The sequence below is a fragment of the Embiotoca jacksoni genome, unplaced genomic scaffold, assembly GCF_022577435.1.
Source record: "Embiotoca jacksoni isolate LCO1_2020_lvr unplaced genomic scaffold, fEmbJac1.0.p SCAF_53, whole genome shotgun sequence".
Taxonomy (NCBI): domain Eukaryota; kingdom Metazoa; phylum Chordata; class Actinopteri; family Embiotocidae; genus Embiotoca; species Embiotoca jacksoni.
Genome location: NW_027185407.1, coordinates 1,630,785 through 1,653,174, shown reverse-complemented (window position 1 = coordinate 1,653,174; position 22,390 = coordinate 1,630,785). Strand labels below are relative to the sequence as shown.

Genomic DNA, 22,390 nt, shown 5'->3' with positions numbered 1-22,390 from the left:
TTCCGGTGTCATTCTTTTCTGAATTGCCCCTCCCCCACACAAATAGATAAATAAAAGGAAAACTATCTTTAATGCTGATTTAGAAATGAACCTTGTTTTATGGCACTTTGTTTTCACATTATATTGTTTTATTTTACAAAAGTACTTTTGTAGTTAACAAGCATGTAGTAGAAACGTGTTTTCTGCCCTCTTACTGTCATCTTTATCAGCCCAAGTACAAGTTCAAATGTCACCTTTCATACTAATAGATTCATTTAATGCTCTTTTTGAACCCATCGCTGCCATCTACTGCATAACAAAGTAAATCTACCAAATGAAGAAGCCTTCATGGACGTTTCCAAAAGTTGTTCACGTCACAAGTTCATTTATTATTATTTTTTTTTATCAGCATTCCAAAAAATACTCAAAACATAAAACATTGAAATGTTTGATTTGTAACCCTAAATATAAACTTATTCAACTGCATGTTTGGTTTCACTTTCTACATTGAAATCTTCTCATTTGAGGCACGGCAGGTTTTTACACACCTTGTTTTAAGAGATAAAGGTACAGATTATGTACAGTTGTTGTTAATTTTGTCTTGAGTTCTCTTGCATTCAGTTACACACCAGTTGTACCTATTAAAGCATTAATTAGATTTGTTTTTATGATACCATTTGTAATAAACTGCTGCAATCAGTTACTGGAACTGTTTGAGGCATGGAATTTATTTAAATTTACTGTAAGTCTTTTAATCCGACTGGAATGTGACCAGAGCTGTATTACTCACTGAACGCATAACACATAACACAACGGGTGTGGCCTTTTCCCTCTCTCCCTTAATGTCTTTCTCCTCAACACACACACACACACACACACACACACACACACACACACACACACACACACACACACACACACACACACACGCACACACACACACACACACAGGAAGGATGTTGTGTCCCTCTGCTTAATGAGGAATATGTGTCTGCTTGTTTACCTATTTATAAGGTTTTAGGTTACATGGCTGTCAGGGAGTGTCTCCCTGTTTACCGCAGGCTGACAAGACCGAGCATGCAAAGCCAGTGTGTTCATGTATGAGTGTGTGTGTGTGTGTGTGTGTGTGTGTGTGTGTGTGTGTGCGCGCTTCATGACGTAGCAGCTGCTGAATCTGGTTTGGCAAGATTTCAGAGGAAAAGGCGAGGGAGCAGAGACAGGCGGAGAAAAGAAAGAAGCTGAAGAGTTGAAACTAGTTTTTCCCTTCACTACATTTAACTTCACTGCTCTCTTATTAATCTTCTCCGGCCGGCGTCGACAGATCGGGTGTTTGACTGAGGTTCCAGCACCAGGTAAGGTTCTTTGCTGTTTGATTTTCATTGATTTCACCGTATGTTAAAGTCAGGACTGACCGACAGACAAAGAGACCGTAACCAAAAGTGTTTAAATGTTACATAAGCTCAGTAACAGTAATGTGTTGTTTTTCCTTTTCGCTGATAAAATCAAGTGGGATAGAAGTTGTTTGTTATGGCAACCACTGAGGAAACCAAGATTTGATCTGAAAGAGACATGATGGACGTAACTTTTCCTTTTGCTATGATTAAGACACAAACATTTAAAATGGAAGAAGATATTGAGCAATCAATATCAAGAAAAAAAAGTGTGGTGTTTAATGTTAGATTCATCACTAAAATAGAGGCGTGGTGAAGTGTCGTCTACTTAAAATCGTTTCCACTTTGCCTCTGATGGCATGTAGACGCTTTCATTATAATTTGCAGTTGAATATTTTCTTCATAATATGCAAAGCAGGTAAATTCCCACTGTCAGTGTACACAGAGCCGTGGTCAGAAATGTACAGGGAACAGATCTGACATGAACCGGAAGCTGCTGGGACATCAGTGTCATTGTTCGAAGTCCAGCTAAATTTACATGACCGTGGACTGAAGAAAGGAGCTCCTGTTCCAAAAGAAACACCTTCCAGCTCGACCGAAGTTTCCTGCCAACAACATGGACAAAGAAAAAACCTTTGGGGGCGGAAAGTTTAAGGTCAGACGTGTCAAGGATGAAACTGCTCGGCCTGTTGAATTTGAGGAAGTAAAGGACACTGTACCATCTCTTACAGTAGGTATGGTGGTGGTAGCATCATGCACGGGAGCTGTCTGCTGCCGGTGGAACTTGGGCATTACATAAAGTGGACCAATTAATGAAGAAGGAGGACAACTTGTGAAATTCTTCAGCATAATCTCAAACCATCAGCAAGACGGTTGAAACCTGGACACAACAGGACATATGAGCTCAAACACACATCCAAGCTGGCGGTGGATAAAGGATGAAGCAGGATGAACATTATGGTTTTTTGGAATGGCCTTCCCAAAGTCCTGACCTCAACCCTGTTGAAAATATGTGGACTCGGCTTAAAAGTCAGGTCAGCATCAGGAAACCAACAAATTTGTATTCAACTTTGCAACTTTATTGATCAATTCTGCTCAAAGTAGAAGTCAAATATCCAACGAGACTGCTGCCAGATGCTTCTCGTCAAAATGCAACTTGAAAGGGAACATGAACCGAATATTTGGTTAGTTACCAAAAGTAAAGTTTAGTGGGGTGTGTCAAAGGCCAGCACCAGAACAACACCACCACAGGCCTCACTGGTACTGAAATCTTTATAAACTGAGTGGCAACGAAGTGGATCCAGAGTTTAAAGTGTTAACACAGAAAAATCCCTCAGTGGTGAATCACTGCTATTTCCTGAAACCCAAATATTTCACTCTTTTCTAAACACTGAGTGATTCTCCACTTTGCTAGCAACCACACGGGCCCGAGGAGAGGGTAACAGAACCCATATGGATCTCTTTACTCTTGTTTTCCACTGGTGCAGTGGGAAGTCCAAACCACTGAAGTTGTGTGTTTTCTTACACAGTATATTAAAAATTACTCCTTTAGAAAGGAATTGAACTTTATTAAAGCTATACATTTTCTACACTTATGTCCGGGTTTAATATTCAGCTACAGCAAATACAAACACATAAATGCGGTAAAAACAGGATTAGATGAATATATCTCATGAACTCATGTCTGTTATTGTGTTTAAACCAGCCGAAGGGAAAATGAGTCAACCCCATAATAGAAAAAAGACTCACTGTTTCTGTCTGCACAGCTGTGTGGAAACCGTACCAGTTCAGGAGGAAACGGCATATTGATCGTGTGAATTCCGTTTTGTTTGCAAGAAGAGATTAATTTGCTAACACACACACACACACACACACACACACACACACACACACACACACACACACACACACACACACAGAGTGCTGTGCCGAGGTAACGTAACATTAGAACCCACACTTATGCAAGGAGGTTTATGATTGAAGTGACATTAAAACAGGACTGAATGACTGTATGAGTGTTTCTTTCATCAACCTCATTACCTTTATACACATGGAAGTGTTTCCATTGTGTTCATTTAGCAGCAGACAAGCACACAGCGGTGAAACACACTGATAACACACACAGAGTTAACAGCATCCAGGACAGAATATAGTGTCAAACCAAGACTCTGTAGTGGTTTAAAAAAGTGCGCAGACGAGCAGTCATGAGTGTTCAAATTGTTAAATATGTGCGAAAGTGCAACAGCGACGGACAATAAAGCATGTTGCATTTGCAATGTGACACCGTGATAATGGCAACTTGACAATGAGTTACTTTTTCCAGGAAATTAGGTTGTAATTCATTTAGAGACAGTAAAATTACACAAATGGCATCAATATTATATAAACTGTAATATAATTTAATGACCCAAGTCCATTCAAATTAGGTCATATTGTATTTCCCAAAATGTTGAACTCGTACTTTAAATTGACGCGTTATCTTACCATCTCCATGTCAGATAAACCTAAAGTCTGTGGGATTAACTAAAAAAAATGCGTGATGATAAAGTAGTATTAACTTCTAGTTTTATAAACCAGGATAAAAAATAAAAATAAAAAAAAAGATACAGGGACACTTTGGTTTATCAGTTGCTGCCGACAGACCTTAATTTTCAACAGAGTATGACACGAGTTTTATTTTGTTTCTGAAGTGCGCACTTTCTACATGTTGGCTGTTTGTCATGAGAGGCTGACTTTTAAATTGGAATGAATGTTTCCTACAAGCCCGTGCAAGCACTGATCTCTATCTGCTGGATTGGGTAAAGTGTGACTAATCCTTCAACCGTAACAGGTCTTTATTTTAAGGGAGCGCAAAGCCACAGCTCTTATTGTCTCCTTTTCTTTTTTCCCCAGGGTGCAGTGCATCTATCCCCCAGACCGGTGCAGCAGCTGCAGAGATGAACTGGTCGGGGCTGGAGGGTCTGCTGAGTGGAGTCAATCAGTACTCCACGGCATTCGGGAGGATTTGGCTTTCCATGGTGTTTGTGTTCCGCGTGCTGGTGTTCGTGGTGGCGGCCCAGAGGGTATGGGGCGACGAGAGCAAAGACTTTGTGTGTAACACAAGACAGGTAAGATCTGTACTAACGCTACTTTCACATGGTATTCAGTGTGGGGGCGAAGTTGGTTTCTCCATTAACACCAGTTTTACTGAAGAAACCCGAGACTTTAGAGGACTAATCTGACCCTTCACGACTTGGACTGTGTGTAACATGAACTAATGAGTCAAGAGGATACCCAACACCTGTGTGAAGTAGTTCCAATAAATGTCCACATGAATGAGATTACTCACCCGGTAAAAACAGTTAGGGAAATACTTTTTTGATGTCTGATAAATAACCCTGATAATGTCAGCAGGGTTTGTTTTTTTTAAAAATAAAAAGCAACTCAAGCCTGAGTTATGAACTTGGGTTGTGGAGTATTAATGAATAATGTGGGTGTTTACCAGGCAGGCAGGATAAAATGAAAGACAGTTGAATTGAATTATGAAAGAAAAAAAAATGTAATCCAGTGCTTCTGAAGTTTGAGCCATCTCTCGTGAGGAATCCACAGATAAAAAAAAAAAAAACAATAAAAAAAAAAAAACAAGCCACATAACAAGGCCTCAGACCACAAGAAGCCGACAACGGCGTTCTGGGAATTCAACCCAAAGAACACACAAACGCTTTAAGAAAAGAGAAGAAGCAGAGATGTGAGTGTCGCAGATTTTTCTGTGAAAAATTATCGCACAAAACCAAGAAGCCTCTCAGATCAGAGATCTTCACAAGTGACAGATCATAATCTGCTGGTTCTGAGGGCATAGCAAAGCAGCAGAAAAACAAGTTCTCTGAACATTTCCATGACATGAACTTCTAGATCCAAATGGGACTGTTTTTTTAATTTATTTATTGAAAAACAAAGAAATTCATGCTCATTCCAATTGATAAAAGCCACAATAAATAGAGCTAAATTGATTTATTCCAAAAATTCCAAATATTATTACACTGACCACATTGAGCACAGGAGACGGTGCCAGAGGTGCTTACAGGAGGACGAGAGTGAAAAAACAGTGATTCACCGCCATTATAGAAAACACACATCGTTGCTTATACTCACACTGCAAGACAAAAGCACACGAGGGTTGAGGAAACCAGTAACCACCCGCCTGCAAGGATGTAGCTGCAAAACAAAATCCCATCCCACCGCAGGTGGTTTAACAAATAAAATGAAGAAACCCATGGTCGCAATGAGCAGTCAATAGAAGTGTTCCAGCTAATACATAATCATAATAATAATAATAACATTCAAAAATATAGAAAAGAAATGAGATGCATAAGAAACAGACAAAATGCATAAAATTAAACACAAATAGAGTTAAAATATAAAATGAGCAATATGCATTTTAAAGTGCGGTAGTTCAAGTGCTTCAAGAGAAACCTGTTAAAGTAAAGAGATATGTTTTGAGCTTTCTTTTAAAAATATTAACTGAGCAGCTTCCCTGATATCTAACAGGTAGTTTATTCCGCAGCTTTGGAGCGAAGCTGACTAAAGCTGAATTCCCCAATTTTTCTTTTAACACTTAAACATTAAAATACAATGAATACAACAACAGTAGGCCAGCTGGCCGTAACCAAAATCAAATACAATCAACTCAAAATGAGACACCGAAAAAAGGTGTGAAACTAACTCAAATCCTCCTAATAGGGCAAAGAAACACAATATTAACAACTCAAAACAGTTAGTGGGAAGTAACCAAGTGGACGGCCATATCGCAAAACACATGGGAAGCCAACACAATGTTCCTCGTTCCAAAGAGGCACACACATTATCCACACATGTCGACAAACTACGAATAAGGAAGCAAGAAAAAGGCGTCCCAGTGACCGAACCATTACATGCTCATTTCTTTAACGGAGCTGGAGACACTAACGACAAAACCTCCCTCCAGAGCAACAAAGAGCAACACGGCACAGAAATCTTCCCTCAGCTCCACACGGCTCCTTTTTAAAGCTGAATCAGCTGATCTCAGTCAGTGATGAGCAGGTGTGGCAGGAAGCACAGAGGGAGACTCATCATACCGAACTGGCATTTGCATGAAAAAACAAAAACAGCATTAAAGTTAAAGCCATAAGAAAACAGTAGAAATACTTCAGCTGGTGCAGTTTTGCCTTTAAGTCTTACAAGGAATTTTTGTTCTTGTTTTCTGTTTAGATTTATCCCCTGGAAGTGTCTCCAGGTTGAGAAGCACCATTATGTAGAGCACAGTGGTACTATTGTCTCAGGACAGTTGCATTAGCTAAACAATACAAGTAAAAGTCGATAAAGCAACTGCAGCAAGTTACAACTCCTAAAAAGCCCTTTTGACTTTTGTTTTTCAGCCCGGCTGCACCAACATCTGCTACGACCACATCTTCCCCATCTCCCACATCCGTCTGTGGGCGCTGCAGCTCATCTTTGTCACCTGCCCGTCTCTCATGGTGATGGCGCACGTCAAATACCGTGAAGGGAAGGACAAGAAGTACGTGGAGCAGCACCACGGCTCCCACCTGTACGCCAACCCCGGCAAGAAGAGAGGCGGCCTGTGGTGGACGTACCTGGTCAGTCTGGTCTTCAAAGCCGGCTTCGACGTGGCGTTCCTCTACATCCTGTATCGGATCTACCACGGATACGACCTGCCCAAGTAATGCTGCCGACCTGTTTTTAAAGATAAAAACATTGGTGTTTTGTACCGTCTACAATCCGCTCTTTGTCTTTCAGGTTGTCCAAGTGTTCCCTGGAGCCGTGCCCCAACACGGTCGACTGCTTCATCAGCCGTCCGACGGAGAAAAAGATCTTCATGCTGTTCATGGTGGTGTCCAGCGCGGTGTGCATCCTCATGTGCGTCCTCGAGATGTTCTATCTCATCGGGAAGCGCATCTCCAAACTGGTGAGGGTCCGACACGAGAACGAGAGGCTGGTGTTCGCTGACCAACACGAGCTCACGACCATCGCTCCGCCCAGGTCTCAGTACCGGAGGACCGACCCGACGCTGACAGACAGCCAGCTGAGTTTATACAAGAGGGAGAAGATTAAAGAAAACACCATAACTACGACCTTGTAGGACCCGTGTGATCACAACACCGCGGCTCTGTGACAAAAGTCACCTGATGTGACTATTGAAGTTGTTCCTGTGTGTTGTGATCCAGCTGAACATGAAATGTTTAGGACGGATGACTCATGTGTTGTAGGATGTCGTTAAAGTAATAACCTCAAAGACTTTCATTGAAATAAACTCCTGTTAAGTCTCTCTCTCCCCGAGGGAGGAGACCCGGGGGTGATGGAGCCCGAGGCCCACCAACAGGCCGGCTGTCTGTGACGACTTTCCTGGGAAAAACCACGAGCGGTGCTCAGTTAGTGACGCGTTTCTCATCGGCCAGTTGTGGTCGCTCCGCCAGGCTCTTCAACCGACTGATGTCAAACAAGGTGACACTGTTTGGATCTCTGGGAAGTGAACTCAAAAGACGCAGCTGCAATTACCGCTTATCACCACCGGTGTCGCTAAAGAGAGGAAAAAGAAGATGTTCCGGATCGTAACGTTTAAAGAAGACTACTCGTGGTTGGACGTAGACCTACGAGGTCGTCAGTGACCGCGAATCGCCATCAATATGACATTTAATGAAATGTTCCACACTGTTGTAAATATTGTAAATTAAAGCATTTTGTATGTTCGGCACTGTTAATTAATTATCAGCCTGAAGAAAAAAATGCTCTGTGCATTTATATTTCCTCCCCTAACTGAATCCTAATGCGTTTGGGAGGGGAGGCTGAAGTTGTCCACTAAAGTTAAACTCTTCTCTGAAGCTGCTCTAAATCCAGATTTGGTTGTTTCTGAGGCGTTTCTCATCAGCAACTTATTGTGAGTAAACAAGTCACAGAAATCAAGCGTTAGAGAGCCTCCCATCGGCAGCTCATTCCTCTGTGTCTTGTTCAGAGGAGCCTCAATGATCAGAGTTTAAACTGCACTACTGCTATAGCATTTTCATTATTTAATAATAATATGGTAGTGTGAACTGGATGTCTTATATTGATGTTAAATGATTACTTTCATATTTTGGTACAAACTTTTATCTGGAAGGTTATAATGTGGTCCAATAGGTTCCTTTAATCTGTAGTTGCTCACAACTGCTTGTAAAATAAACATACTGATTAAAAAGTGTTCAGGTTCCTTGCAGAAAAAGTGTGTCAGCTGTCCACCACAGTGCTGCTTGAGTTTTTCCTTTCTTCTGAAATAGGACTGCACAAGAAACTAGTTCCCAGATGCCTGCTAGGTCTTTTTCATGGCAGACCTTATAATTAGTTATGCTTTGTTTGACAGGGACAAAGCATGCACAGCACCCGGATCCTGAAACTGTTGCGAAAAATTTGGGCTGAAAATCCTTTAATGAGCCTGCGACACCAGATAGTAACACTCTCCGAGTTCAAATGAACAATACTTATCTATTTGTATGTGCAGTCTGTGAATAACAAGGACAAACCTTTTACCTGTGCACACCTGTGATGGAGAAGCTCGCGACCACCTCGGCATGACGAGCCCATCGGTTCGCAGTTGCTGTGACGGCGCAGATGTGCCAACGGTAAGTACGGAGACTCCTTAATAAGGCCCGGTGGTTCCACGTGCTCTTTAAATGTGTCAGTAAGTCGATGTAATGTGTGTTATCTTCATGTTTACACTATAAACGGGACTGTAGCTTATCAGAAAGTAAAACAGGAAATTACTCTGGGTCTACCGAACTGTATGTTTCAGTGGAGGACTGAGGGAAATATTTAGCATTTAGAGAAAACACAAAGCCAGAAGTATATTGACAAATGATCGAGCAGCGTCGCAACAATATAAATGGTCTCTATTTTGGGAAAACATGAAACTCGACGAGGATGGGATTCGAACCCACGCGTGCAGAGCACAATGGATTAGCAGTCCATCGCCTTAACCACTCGGCCACCTCGTCCGCTGCTCCTGTTGGTATACTGCTCAAAATTCAAGCCCCGCCCCGGAAACGTATCATACCAGCTCGTTCAGCTGTAAACTATGAAATGTTTCGGTTTTTAGCTGTTTTCTTTTTTTTTTTAATTACTGCCGTCTATTTACATTAGAAGTAACACATGATCACATGACATCGATCCGTACCGTCAGCTATTACGTCGACTTCTACGCCACGTTAACATTGAGCCTTTTCTTAAAGCTGGAACGGAAAAGGAAGACTCAACGAGGTGTTTACGACAAGCGTGTGCAGTACGCATGTCTGTCCGCCAGAGGGAGCCAAAGACCGACAAATCCACATGAAGCCGCCATCAAGAGGGGCCCGGCACCTCATGACGACGGAGCCAACATGTTGGCATCCTTATTTAATAACTATGCAAATGAACTCGGAGCAGAGTTGTCAGGGCTCATTAAATCCAGCTGCTGCGCTTTATATAGATCCAGCTGTGTTCCATCATCTGGACTCAAAGGTTTGGCACGTACACAAGAAATGCATGTAGTGACATGCAAAATAGTGCATGTGCACGGTGGTGTGAGGTGTAACATGCTCCCTCAGTAGTTCATGTATGTGCTTAGTTTCTTCATTTCTTCCATTCTTATAATCTATGATAATATATGGCGTAACATCCATCCATATCTGGGTGGATGTAAGCGTACGTGCTGGTAATCCAGTTTCTACGACATTATTTTATTATGTTTATAATACGATGTAGTAACTGCCGAGAGTTTAAAGCGGTCCAACCTTCCTGTCGGGTGTCGGTGTGCGTTGATGGCGTGAATCACGAAGCAGAACACAGACAGAGGGGATCGAACATTTATTTACCCTTATTAAAAGTTACAATAAAACCATTAACATCTTCAAACAATAGCAAAATAAAAGAGAACCAAAAATATTGGCCAAAACATATTTACAGAGACAGTTTGCAGATAAAAAGCTCACATTTTTTTGTACACAATCCCAACCCCTGCGTCATAAACTCTGAAATGTGAACACTGCAATACTCAAGAAGCTCGAATGTGGTTTTAGCCAGAAAAAGAATCAAAATGCACGAACAAAGACATAGCTCTTTTTCCACTTCCCCTCCTCGATTTTCACTTTTCTATACATGACAAAATACTTGAAATTTGGGGGTAAAACATAGGAATGTAGAATTCTAGAAATTAATACGATCATTTGAAAGGTTTATGTGTCCATATAACAGTCATTTCGAGTGAAGGAGATGTTCTGCCCCGCTCCACGGCGGCGGCACGTTTTTAGATCCCAAAAAGATGAGAAAGAAAAATAAGATGTTATAGGGCTGCCACGCTGTTTAAAAAAGGATGCTTCTCCATGAACTGGGAAAATAAGTCAGTATTCCTGATTCGCTCCACATCCAATCCATTACCTTCGCCACTCGCCAGTCTGTGTACCATGAGGGGGGCGACACAAGCCGGCGCTGCCATCACGAGAGGGCCCGGTGAGTTTCCGTCTGTCAAAGAACTAATAAAAGGCAGTGAACTGGTGGTTGAATCAGCAAACGTGATATATCCTTTGTCTTCTTTTGTAGTTTTGTTTATAACTTTAAGAACGTGGCACGAGTCTCTCATATATATATTTATATACTTTAATCTTGGAAAATCAGTTCAGGTGCCGCGGCGGGGTGCAGTCACTCTGCCTTGGCCTCGCCCTCGGAGGCTGCAGGTGTCGTGCCCTCGGCGGGGGGCGGCGGCCTCCTCGGCGGGGGCGGCCTCTGTGGGCGGGGCCTCCTCCGCCGGCTTGGTCTCTCCCTCAGCTGCAGGAGCGTCGGCGGCGGCGGCGGCGGCGGCGGCGGGGGGCGCCGTCGTCAGCCTCGCCCTCTTTGGCCTCGGCAGCCGGCGTCTCCTCTTTGGTTTCCTTGGCCGCGTGGCCGTTCTCCTCGGGCTTGTCCTCGGTCGTCGGGGAGGTGGCCTCCTCTTTGCCCTCCTCGCTGCCCTTCTTGCTCTTCTTCAGCGAGATGCCCTTGAACTTGAAGGAGTTCTTCAGGGAGAACTTCTTCTTCTTCTTGGCGTCCTTGGCGGCTTCGCCCTCGGCCTTGGCGGCCTCGCCCTCGGCCGCGGGAGCGGGCTCGATGGCGTCCCCGGCGCTGGTCTCGCCCTCCTTGGCTGGTTCGGCCGTCCCGTTTCCATCTGCGGCGGCCGCTTCCCCGTCGGGCTTGGCTGAAACGTCGCCGTTGGTTTTGACGTGGCCGTTCTCCTGCAGAGAAGAAGACTCGTCAGTCACAATCACAACAAACACACTTCGCCTCTGGAAACCATTTATACTCGCAAAGCTGCAGATGAAATGAGAATGCAAATAAATCTAAAGAGTCATGGCATATGACAGATTAGCATTAGCCCAATTAATCCAACAGTTAATCCGCGTCACTCTGGGGAAAAGCTGCTTGTCCTGTCAGCGGTCCAGATGCGAGATTCAACAGCTGTCTGCAGAACTCCGAGCAGACACGAGGGGGCAGTAGCGCTGCACCACAACATCAACACGGCCAGCGAGTCGGGGAACAAAGGAAATCCCCCTGAAACCTGGTTTGTGCTCTCATCCAGGAGCTGCAGCTCCATCTCCCACTGCTGCTCTGCGCAGGGCTGCGAGCGGACATCAGGCGCAGACAAAGCACATTTATAATCCGCGTTCATCACCGCGAGGTTTCATCTAAAGTCTGTCAGCCGGCCGCGCGAGTTCATCAACACGTCTGAATGAGTCGCAGAATCACGATCTGGCGTTCAACTCGTATTTCTTCCGTCATTCGCCTCCTCTAACTTCTCCCACTAAACTGTGTGCGGAAAACGCGCTTTAAATGCATCATCACATTTGGGGGGACGGGAGGTCCGAACTGGCGCCCGTCCGCGCTTTGTTTGCGCCTCCAGCAGCGCGTATTTGCATCCTTTGCGCCGTTTCGCCTCGCATCTTTTGTTCGACGTGAGAGCGACTATCTGGCCGACTACAGCCAACTCATGAGAGAAAACACGTCCGCGCACACATTTCCTCCACAATCCGACATTCAGGCAGAAAATGTGCGACTGAATGAGCCCGGTGGCTTTGTCATTAACAAAGACGCGTCTGGAGCGCGCAGAGCGGGGACGAGCATTGCCGGTCTACGGCTGCTCTGCTGGAGGTCTCCCGGAGTCTGGAGACCCGGTTTAAAGTCTGCTACATATATTTCGTCTCCCCCGCAGCTCTGCTGATAACAGAGGCTGGAGTCTGCTGTCTGTGCAGGGTGTTAAAGAGCACCACCTCCGCTGCCATCGCAGCCCGGAGCCCCGCCGTGGCACCACGCTGCCAGTGGGCGTTGGGTGCCATGTGGCTCCCCGCTGATGCGCGGCACATCAGGCCTTCTTCACTCACCTGGCCGTTGGCTTTAGCAGCAGCAGGCTCGGCGGCGGCTTTCCCCTCCACAGCTACTCCACCCTTGGACAACTGGGCTCCCATTTTTTTTTTTTTTTTTTCTCCTTTTACGTGTTCTGAACAAAAAAAGAAAAATCGAAAAAGAAAAACCTCGAGGGAGTTTGTGAGATTTAAAAATCCAGCTCTGGGATGGATGAGATCTTCCCCAAAGAGGTGAAAAATCCGACCTGGTCTCCTTCTCCCTTAGCTGGGTTTGGACACGAGCAGATCCCCCTCTCTGTGAGTGTGAACCCCACGGCGGCTGAGCTCAAATTAAAAGATGTCAGGGAGACGACTGTGAGTATTTCAACCGCGCCTCAAAATCGACCAGAGTCTCCTCCCCTGGGCGGGACGGCCGGGCTCCGTCCAATCTGCAGCCGGGGGGATGGGCCACCTCCACCGCCACACTGCAACAGTCTGCTGCTCCACCGGATCATGGAGCTGTCTGGGAGGTTTTCAACTTTCTTTATTAACTTGCACTTAGATCAGATCAGTCTGAAATTACACATCTGTAATTTGAATCTTCTAAAAATGAAAAAAAAAAAAAAAATGAAAAAAAAAAATCTAAATGCTGCCAAAAATTCAGAGAAACCGCCACAAATACCTTGAAAAATATTTCACCATCCCGTCAGAGGAGTCGGGCCGCACACACGGTCACAAGAGCAACCTGAGGAGCTGAGGAACAACACATTTTTACTGATTTTTCTTCTGTAATTTGATCATTTTGTCTCTTCGGGGCGCTTCAGGTCCAAGCATCACGTTTCAGGGTGTTTAAGGTGAACAATGCCGGGCGACAGGTTCCTAAGCTCCTGATTTGCAGCTCTTTTTCGACTCGGTTTGAGGATAACTCCTTCTCACACTTCCGTCCGTGCCCTTTCGGCTCAAACGAATCCCCAGAAGATCCAAACTTCCTCGGTGGAGGAAAAACAGCACATCGGAGGGCGGGCGAGGAATTTCAACGGCCTCCTCTGGACTTTTGACTGACAGGGCCGGCTTTCGAAGAGTCATCTCGTTACATAACGAGCAGCGGAGACTCTGCGATGGCAGGCCGCTTTGTCACCGACGCAGACGGGGAGACGGAGAACCGGCCTGTCAGCCGGTAATCAGGTCTCTTTGGCCCGATCCACTGAATCCCACGATCGCAGCAATGACGCTGCATTTTTCCTTGCAAAGCTGATGGGTCTCTCTTGTGTTCCAGCGAGGTCAGAGGTCATCTGTTTCCAGCTGAGTTGTGAGATATTTATGCCAGCTGCCTCTTTTTAAACCATTACAACCTCAACCGAATTATCTTTTCTTTCCCGTCAACAAGGCCCTCATTCATCCCACGCTAACAAAGTGGCGCTCTGTCCCTTCGTCGTACTTGCACAACTTCATGAAGTGGAATTTATGATTTCCTCTTTCTTCTGTCCCATCTCTGTCTGTCCCATCTCTGTCTGTCCCATCTCTGTCGGTCCCATCTCTGTCTGTCCCATCTCTGTCTGTCCCATCTCTGTCGGTCCCATCTCTGTCTGTCCCATCTCTGTCTGTCCCATCTCTGTCGGTCCCATCTCTGTCTGTCCCATCTCTGTCTGTCCCATCTCTGTCTGTCCCATCTCTGTCTGTCCCATCTCTGTCGGTCCCATCTCTGTCTGTCCCATCTCTGTCTGTCCCATCTCTGTCTGTCCCATCTCTGTCTGTCCCATCTCTGTCTGTCCCATCTCTGTCGGTCCCATCTCTGTCTGTCCCATCTCTGTCGGTCCCATCTCTGTCGGTCCCATCTCTGTCTGTCCCATCTCTGTCTGTCCCATCTCTGTCTGTCCCATCTCTGTCTGTCTGTCATTGTTTCCAGCAGCAGAACATCCTCCTCCACACATACACACTCAAACACGTCTCAGCCGTGGTATGTGAGGTATGCATACGCCACCCGGAGTGGGCCGAGCTTCTCCGAGTGGACTACGCCCTCCGGGGGTCTTGAAACCTACACCCCCCCCCTACCCCCTCCATCGCCCCCCAACCTCCTCCAAACCAGCCACCACCGCCGCTCCATACGTTCTCCCGAACTGAGTCGAGAACCACGTGACGTTATTAAAAGCCCTCGGTTTCACCACGGAGGCCGTTCGCAGCTCCGTTCTGTGGTTTTCTGAATTCCTCTCTGCTCTCTGATGTGGCACGCCCGAGTCGGGCGCTCACTTCTACGAGGTCTATACATTAAGGTCGTCCCATTTCGAAGCGGTGCTCCCGGTTTGATGGGAGCGAGGCGTCCGCGTTGTCACTCAGTATATTACAATGTGAGGCGACGAGAGGAGGAGCTTTGTGTCAAAAGTCTGTAAATTGGCAAACAGAGACTCTTGAAATGCGTCAGACAACGTAATGGAGCAATGAGCTGGCAGAGGTGTTTTCAGTGACCTTTGAGTGACATTTGCGAGAGACAGAAGTTGACTGCGGGACTGAAGAAGGCACCGTGAACTCGTCCTCCGGGTCCGACTGTCAAACCGTCTGAGCGGAGCACTTTGGTCCGACACACTCTCTCTGAGTTTAAAGCACAACCGTAGCCCCGCCCACCTTTTCTCACCACATTTGTCTCCCTGCCACTTCTTTCTGTTCCTCAAATATTTGGAACAACATTTTCAGATGCAGAGAAATCCACAAGCTCACGTAACACGTTTCACTGAAGTGATCGAGCAACGTAACTTACGAAGGTTTGAACTTCCAACGGCTCCGTGCACATCATGAGTGAAACCTGTCGTTTTGAAACCTGTTTTCTCCGTCAGCCGGATCCTTGAGATTAAAACTTTAAATTGCAGGTAGAAAAAGTACATTTTCATTCAATTTGAACGAAGATTTTTTTTATCTTCCGCGCTAAACTTCAGGAAAACGGTCCCGAGGCTTCTAAGTCTTCTTCAGAAGCAAAAATGGGTCAAATTTTCCACTTATTTTCTTTCTAAATACATAATTTGACACGCTGATTTGCATTGTTGCCAGATTTAGATGAGAAGATTGATATCACTGTCACGTCTTTGTGCTGAAAATTCAGCCTGCAGGCAATTAGCTTAGCTTTGTGGAATCAGTGGGAAACAGCTGCCTGGCCGGCCAAAGGTAAAAGTCACGTCACCCAACCAAGAAGGAAAGAAAGACACTTCAACAACAGAGCTTATTATCCCTCAGTGTTTCAAACACACACACACACACACACACACACACACACACACACACACACACACTTGTTGTACAAACATGGTGATGATGACAATTTCTGACTTCCTTTTGAAGAAGAAGAAGTTGTAAGTGGAGAACTTCCTCTGGCCTCAACCTGCTGTTTAATTCTGTCACGTTTAACACGGTGCTCCTCCTCTCTGCACTCTTTCCCTCCTCCGATGTTGCTCAATGACCCCGTTTGTGCCGTTGCCCATTTTTCATGCCCCGACACAGGATGAGCTCTCAAACCCCCCTCGCTAAAAAAGCCTCCATTGTCCGTCTCCCTGGTTTTCTGGAGGTTTCCTTTGGCTTCAGGGAGGAGAAAGTTATCTTCACGTGAGTCACCTTGAACGGATTATTTAAGCACATGAACGTGATGAATATGTAATTTCCCGAGGTTCCTCAGTTTGTGAGCAATTCATGCATAAACAATCAGATAAACAGGAGCGCAGGCTGTTTCCTGTGTGCTTTCATTTGCTTCTGTGAGACCGTGACGGTTGCAAATTTGAATGCAGCATGTTTTAGAAGAGAAACTGATGTGTGTGGAAACAGTGGAAGATGCTTTATATTTTCAGAGTATTTGCGAAATAAGAACATTTAATTGAATGCTTCACAAAATCAACTGAATTTGGCTCAAAAGTGATTTTTCTCAGCAGCTTTGTTTCAAAGCTGCGATTTGATTTTTAAATGTCTGATTTAGTTTTGGCCTAAACACAACGTTTGCACTGCCAAGCACCTAATTACAAGGAGAATCAGGTGCACAGCCCTCTTCACTGGCATGAATAGCCTTGCGTGGACTTAAAAAGAAATCCCTTTGTAATGCTAATTAATTCGATCAACTGGCTTATTGACTGCAAAAAGGCCCTCAGCAGCAGGCAGCCACAAAGCTGCACATGGCAGCCATCTTGGCCGGGGGCTGGTGCAGACATATCTGTCTGCTGGGCTCTGGCAGTGGCTTTCAGAGGAGGAGGAGGAGGAGGAGCAGGAGCAGGAGGAGGAGCAGGAGGAGGAGCAGGAGGAGGAGGAGGGATGTCCAGTGCTCGGCCAGGCTTTCCATGTTTGCCTCGCCTCATTGATAAGACAGTCGTTCACATCACGGTGGAACTCGGAAATAAAACACAACTTCTAATAAAACTGAGTAATCACGCCGCCGTGTGCAGATTCTCCCCCACGCCGTCTCTCTGTGGCCGAGGTGGCAGACATGACGCGACATCTCCCCGAATCACACACACACACACACACACACACACACACACACACACACACACATTTCTGCACGCGTGCAGACATGCCACAGAGCTGGTTACCATGGCAACTACTGCCTCTATCTGTCGTCTCCGATGTTACGGGAGGACGCGGTTCGGTGGGAACGCAGTCGGGGGGGGTGAAGGGGGTTGGGGGAGGGGGTGGAGGGGGCGGGGGGGCAGGATGTAAGAGGATATGGCTTCGGTGTTGTTTTTGTTTGTCTTATTGTCCCGGGGTTTGTTTATTTGAAAACGACTCCGACTCCCACAGTTTCATGCGGCCGAGACTCTCAACCTCGCCGTGACCACGAGGAAATGAAGCGCGGTTTCCTTTTAACCTTTCCCCTCTCTGCCTCCATCATCATCGACTCTTTTATTTTTTTCAGTTACATCTTCGTCCCTTCGTCCTCCTGTGTTTGAGTCTATCGTTTTCATCTGCTGTCATGAAGCGCAGGCAGCAAGAGATCAAACCGACAGTAAGAGGAGAGGACGATGGGTGAAGCAGAGGAAGCGAGTCCATGTGTGTGTGTGTGTGTGTGTGTGTGTGTGTGTGTGTTATTTGTCAGTCAAGCCCATACAGTAGTAGGGCAGCTCATCCCCACTGGCAACGGCGCTGTGGCGTTACTAGGTCAGTGTGCCATCATCTCATTCATCATTATCACAGCCTGCTCTTCCTCCTCCGCTCTCCCTCTTCATCCCTCCCACACACACACACACACACACACACACACACACACACACACACACACACACACACAAAGAGAGACACACACCGAGCTGTAGAGACAGAAAGGAAAGTAAACCCAAACAGATGTAATACAAGAGCCAATGTCATCAATGATAAAGTCCTGTCAGATTTTTAAAAAACAAAACCTTCTGTGAACTTAAATGACTAAAACAGCAAAAGAACAAAGTGTTGTTTATCGTACAAACACTCCTTGTGTCTTGTGTTTCGCTCGATCCAACGGCGACACAACGTGCACCTTGAATGGTGCATTCATGTACAACTGAGAAGTGAGAAAGCGCCGACCTTCGAGTGGGAAAACCCATGGATGTCTGTTGAACTATACAAGTGGGAGGTTTATAGACAGCTCTGAGAAGGTTTGACGCCACTTGACACGGCAGCATTTATGATGAAAAAAAGAAATGTACTTCCTCTGAAAACACCGCAGCTAATAGCAGTCGGCTTCATCAAAACAAGAAGAAACATCTCAATAATGTTGACGTTCTGAGCTCCTTTTTGTCTCTGTATTGATTTCTATGGATTTTAATGAGGTTTTTTGTCACAATAGAGCACATTTTCTGTTGGCTGCCTGAACGCAAGATAAGACCCACCATAAATACAATCCATTTATTTGTGTAAAAATGACTGTGGCTTCTCAGAAAACAAACTATGTGTGTGATATTTTGCCGTATTCCTGCCCCGTGACTTACTGTAGTCTCCTGCGGTTGTTTTTCAAGAGAAGGGTCAGGGTCACCAGCAGTGATTCTTATCAATGACTTTATAAACATTTATAAAAGCAGAATTTATTTATGTTTAACTGGAGCCTACAAGTAGACCTTTTACACCACACATGTTAAAGACTTATAAAGGGTTCCTTATTAGAAAGTTGCTCTAAGCAAACAGTTTAATCCCTTTTGAAGGAAGGATCAGTATCAGGATGGAGAGTGAAATCCCTCTCAGGCGTGCACCCCTTTCTGTTAATCTGACAGCATCTTAATGTCTCAGTCACAAGTCGGTAAAAGTCAAAGTTGGAGTCTCATAAGGTCGAAGCAACGTCACGTTCGACACCAAACATTTCTGAATGATTGAAGTCTTACTGACAGATGCACAGAGATGCGAAGTATTAATGAAAGAAAACCAGTGTCCTCCTGTATGGCCTCTATCCAGGAGTCTGAATGTGTAGCTCAGGAACTACCAGTAACAAACACTGAATCTCACATATTTACTACTTGGCGATCCGTTTTGGTATTTGATATTTCTTTATTTTTCAACCTGTCCAAAAGAAGTTGCACCACAGTGCTCAGCCCACAGTGACACACAGAGATCAGAGGACATTTCCATGGTTAAATGTTATATCAGAACACTTTATTTGATAGTGTAAACCAGTTTGGCCAGACAAAAGTTGCATTCACTGCCGCAGGCATTCAAGCAACATTTGTGTGATCGTAGGGACCCCTGCTGTGTTATTCAGCTGGTTTGGGTGGAGCTCAGTTAAGTAAATAATGTTACTAAACATGAGGAGCTCTCACAGGAAAATAGTTTGAAGACACCTGGTCTTAACGTGTTAAATGCTAAATCTCATACGTTTTGTGTCTGTTTCCATGAAGTAAACTCTCAGACGGCTCATGTCACTTGTGAATTCCTTTGGATGGTCTGGAAGCAGAGGCAGAGATACGCTGACACACTCCACACTGTTGAAAAGCAGACTAATAAAACATAACAGGTTATATTACACGACAGCTCTGCATTCCTGCTTGTCATAAAAAATTAAAATAAAAACGTCCTGATTGACAGCGGACCACACAGACTTCTGCTGCGCTGCTCGGATGAAGCTGGCAGCCTAAGTGTTGTTTGTTTGCTGTACGAAAGACATACAGCACAACAAACCACTTGCGTGCAGCCACATGCAAATGGTTTGGCGCCCCACCGGGAGCGCTCACACACCAACACACTCATTAGCTCATTTCTGGGTTATGTGCTCGATCTGGCTTCTTTGTTTTTGTTTTGTTTTGTTTTTTTGGCCATCACTCTCAGAGCTCTCTTTAGGTTTTTTTCCTCTCCTCGGGCTCCTCGAAGCAAACCCACCCTCCCCCCTCTCTCCTGCCCCCTTTCCTCCCCCCTCCGTCTCTACCATCTTCATTGTAATGCAGATTTGAGGATGGTGTGGGGGGATGGGAGCAGAGGGATGGGGGATGGGGAGAGAGAGGAGGTTTGCAGAGAGGCTGTGGTCGGTGTTAAGTATGACCTGGCAGCCCTACTGTGCCTCAGCAGGCGGTCCGGCGTGGGCTGGGGGGAGGGGGAGGAGGGAGGGGGGGTTGAAAGAGAAAGAGAGAGAGCTTCGAGGGCTATCCCCTCGCCTGTATACATGACTCAGACATCACATATCATCATCCGCTCTCATCTTCACATAAAAGATGGCGGACACGCCCCCTCGCATCTTCATCACGCCGTAATCTCACCCAGGAGTGTGGAGACGGGAGAAGAATGGGATGTTCAAAGGTGTTTTGTCCCGTCTAGACATAATGAGCTTAATGTCACCGAGGTCAAGTTGTTGCTGCCACTGTCACAGACTAATACCGTGTCACACTCACCGGGAAATGAATAGTGATCATCGTTTGTAAATGGCTGAGCATTAATCCTGCTCGGAGGAAGCTCAGCCATCGCTTGAATCTCACTAATTTTCCCCACACAAACTGCTCAGATATATTGCAACGTGTGCATTGTGGCAAGTTTTTTCTGCAAGTGTGCCAGAGTGTGTGTGTGTGTGTGTGTGTGTGTGTGTGTGTGTGTGTGTGTGTGTGTGTGTGTGTGTGTGTGTGTGTGTGTGTGTGTGTGTGTGTGTGTGTGTGTGTGTGTGTGTGCAGCTGAAACTACCACCGTGACTGTCCCAGCACTCGGAGTGTAATCCAGTCGCAGTGGCAAAAAGTCAAACCTTGGCTATTTACTGAGCGCCTGACCTCTTTGGACAATGCCTAGGACCCCTCCTAACACACACACACACACACACACACACACACACACACACACACACACACACACACACACGAACAGGATGGAGGGCAGAGATGGTCGAGAGCAGAGAAAGGCCTGCAGCAAAATAAATAACTGTCTGGAGTCGATATTCAGCCTTTGTGTTTCAATGAACCGTGTGTGTGTTGGATTGAACCTCCTATTGCGTTGAATAAAAACCAGCCCGCTCACTTGACTTCTCTTCCTCGGTTTCATTGCACTGAATTGCACTCAGAACAACAATTAGGATTCTTGACACGGTCAACGTTGTGATAATAATGTGACAGGTTGCGGTTCAGCTCCAGCCGGTGATCCAGCTGAAGCAGATCTTTCTGGAGTTTGTTCGCTTTGGTCGTGATGTATTATTTGCTTGTCATTTATCTCCACTTTTTTCCATTTCATCCATCTGCCATTGTAGCTGGGTTGTCATGGAGCATCATTGCCCTGTGTTTGTGAGTGACCTATTTATAACCCCCCCCCCCCCTCTATCTCTTGCCCCCAATTCCCTCTCTTGTCCTCCTCCAGATTATCAAAAACACGGTTATATAAAAACAACTTCCCTTTGTGCCGGGCCGTCGCTGGGCGAACATTTTGGTGAGTTATTAAATAATTCAGGAGACGAAGTGAGGTGTTGAGTCTGCGTTCGTCAAATTTCAGACAAATTCTTTGCTCAAAAGGGCATAAAAGTAACTTTGGTGTCTTTTTGAAACACAAATGAAGCCAAACGATGACATGTTTGCGAAGTTGCCACAAAACAGAAACTAAAATGATGTTACCTTCCTTAATCTTTCTCACTCATATTTGCATACACTTGTTCCACACTAAGACAGCGGATCAGTGTATTTTTAGTTTTACTACACCTTTAAATGTCTGCTATGTCTGATCTTCTCCAGACTTCAGATGTCAGTCATGCAAACAGGGTCAGGAGTCTCCAGCCTGAAGGCTGTAACCGTGTACGGCTCCCTCTTCTTATTACATTAACTATGAGGTTACAATGGCCGCTGCTCATCAAGATCTCACCCGGCCTTCTGGCTCTGACCTCCAGCCGTCCTTCACCACTTCACCATCACGCGTCTGATCTGCCGTCCGTCGTGCCAGCGATCTTCTTCTCCTTCTTGTCAGCGCTCAGATGAACGTAGAGATGCCTGCTCGTGTTTGCAGCATCGATCTGCGCTAGCTTCACCAACCCGCCCGGTGGAGTCTGCGTTAACCTCCCTCTAACCTGCGCCTGGTCGGCCGCCTGACATTGATCGCAAAATACTGATTAAGGATTGATTGGTCAGAGCGGGGGGGGGGGGGGGGGGGGGGGGGGGGGGGGGGGGGGGGGGGGGGGTAGGGAGGGAGGGGGAGACAGCTACTTATTTACATTTGTGTCTCATCAGGAAATGAGCGCAGTCAGGTTGGGCAAAGATTTACTGCCACTGCCCGCGTTATTCTCCCGTA

At 45.7% G+C, this 22,390-nt stretch overlaps 2 protein-coding genes and 1 non-coding gene across 3 annotated transcripts; 1 reads left to right on the top strand and 2 right to left on the bottom strand.

Moving 5' to 3' along the window:
• Window positions 1-1,156: 1,156 nt before the first annotated feature.
• LOC138212147 (gap junction beta-5 protein-like) lies at window positions 1,157-8,577 on the top strand. Its single transcript, XM_069172421.1, has 4 exons — window positions 1,157-1,331; window positions 4,263-4,477; window positions 6,764-7,065; window positions 7,143-8,577. Exons 2-4 carry the CDS (start codon window positions 4,307-4,309, stop codon window positions 7,483-7,485), a joined length of 816 nt encoding a protein of 271 aa, XP_069028522.1. The 5' UTR covers window positions 1,157-1,331; window positions 4,263-4,306; the 3' UTR covers window positions 7,486-8,577.
• Window positions 8,578-9,288: 711 nt separating this feature from the next.
• Window positions 9,289-9,370, bottom strand: trnas-gcu (transfer RNA serine (anticodon GCU)). The gene has a single exon. It is a non-coding gene; the product is annotated as a tRNA-Ser (tRNA).
• Window positions 9,371-10,202: 832 nt separating this feature from the next.
• marcksl1a (MARCKS-like 1a) lies at window positions 10,203-13,085 on the bottom strand. The gene is given in 4 exon segments (XM_069172454.1): window positions 10,203-11,102; window positions 11,104-11,244; window positions 11,246-11,614; window positions 12,758-13,085. Coding segments are annotated over 4 exon segments (648 nt in total). The 5' UTR covers window positions 12,842-13,085; the 3' UTR covers window positions 10,203-11,048.
• Window positions 13,086-22,390: the final 9,305 nt, after the last annotated feature.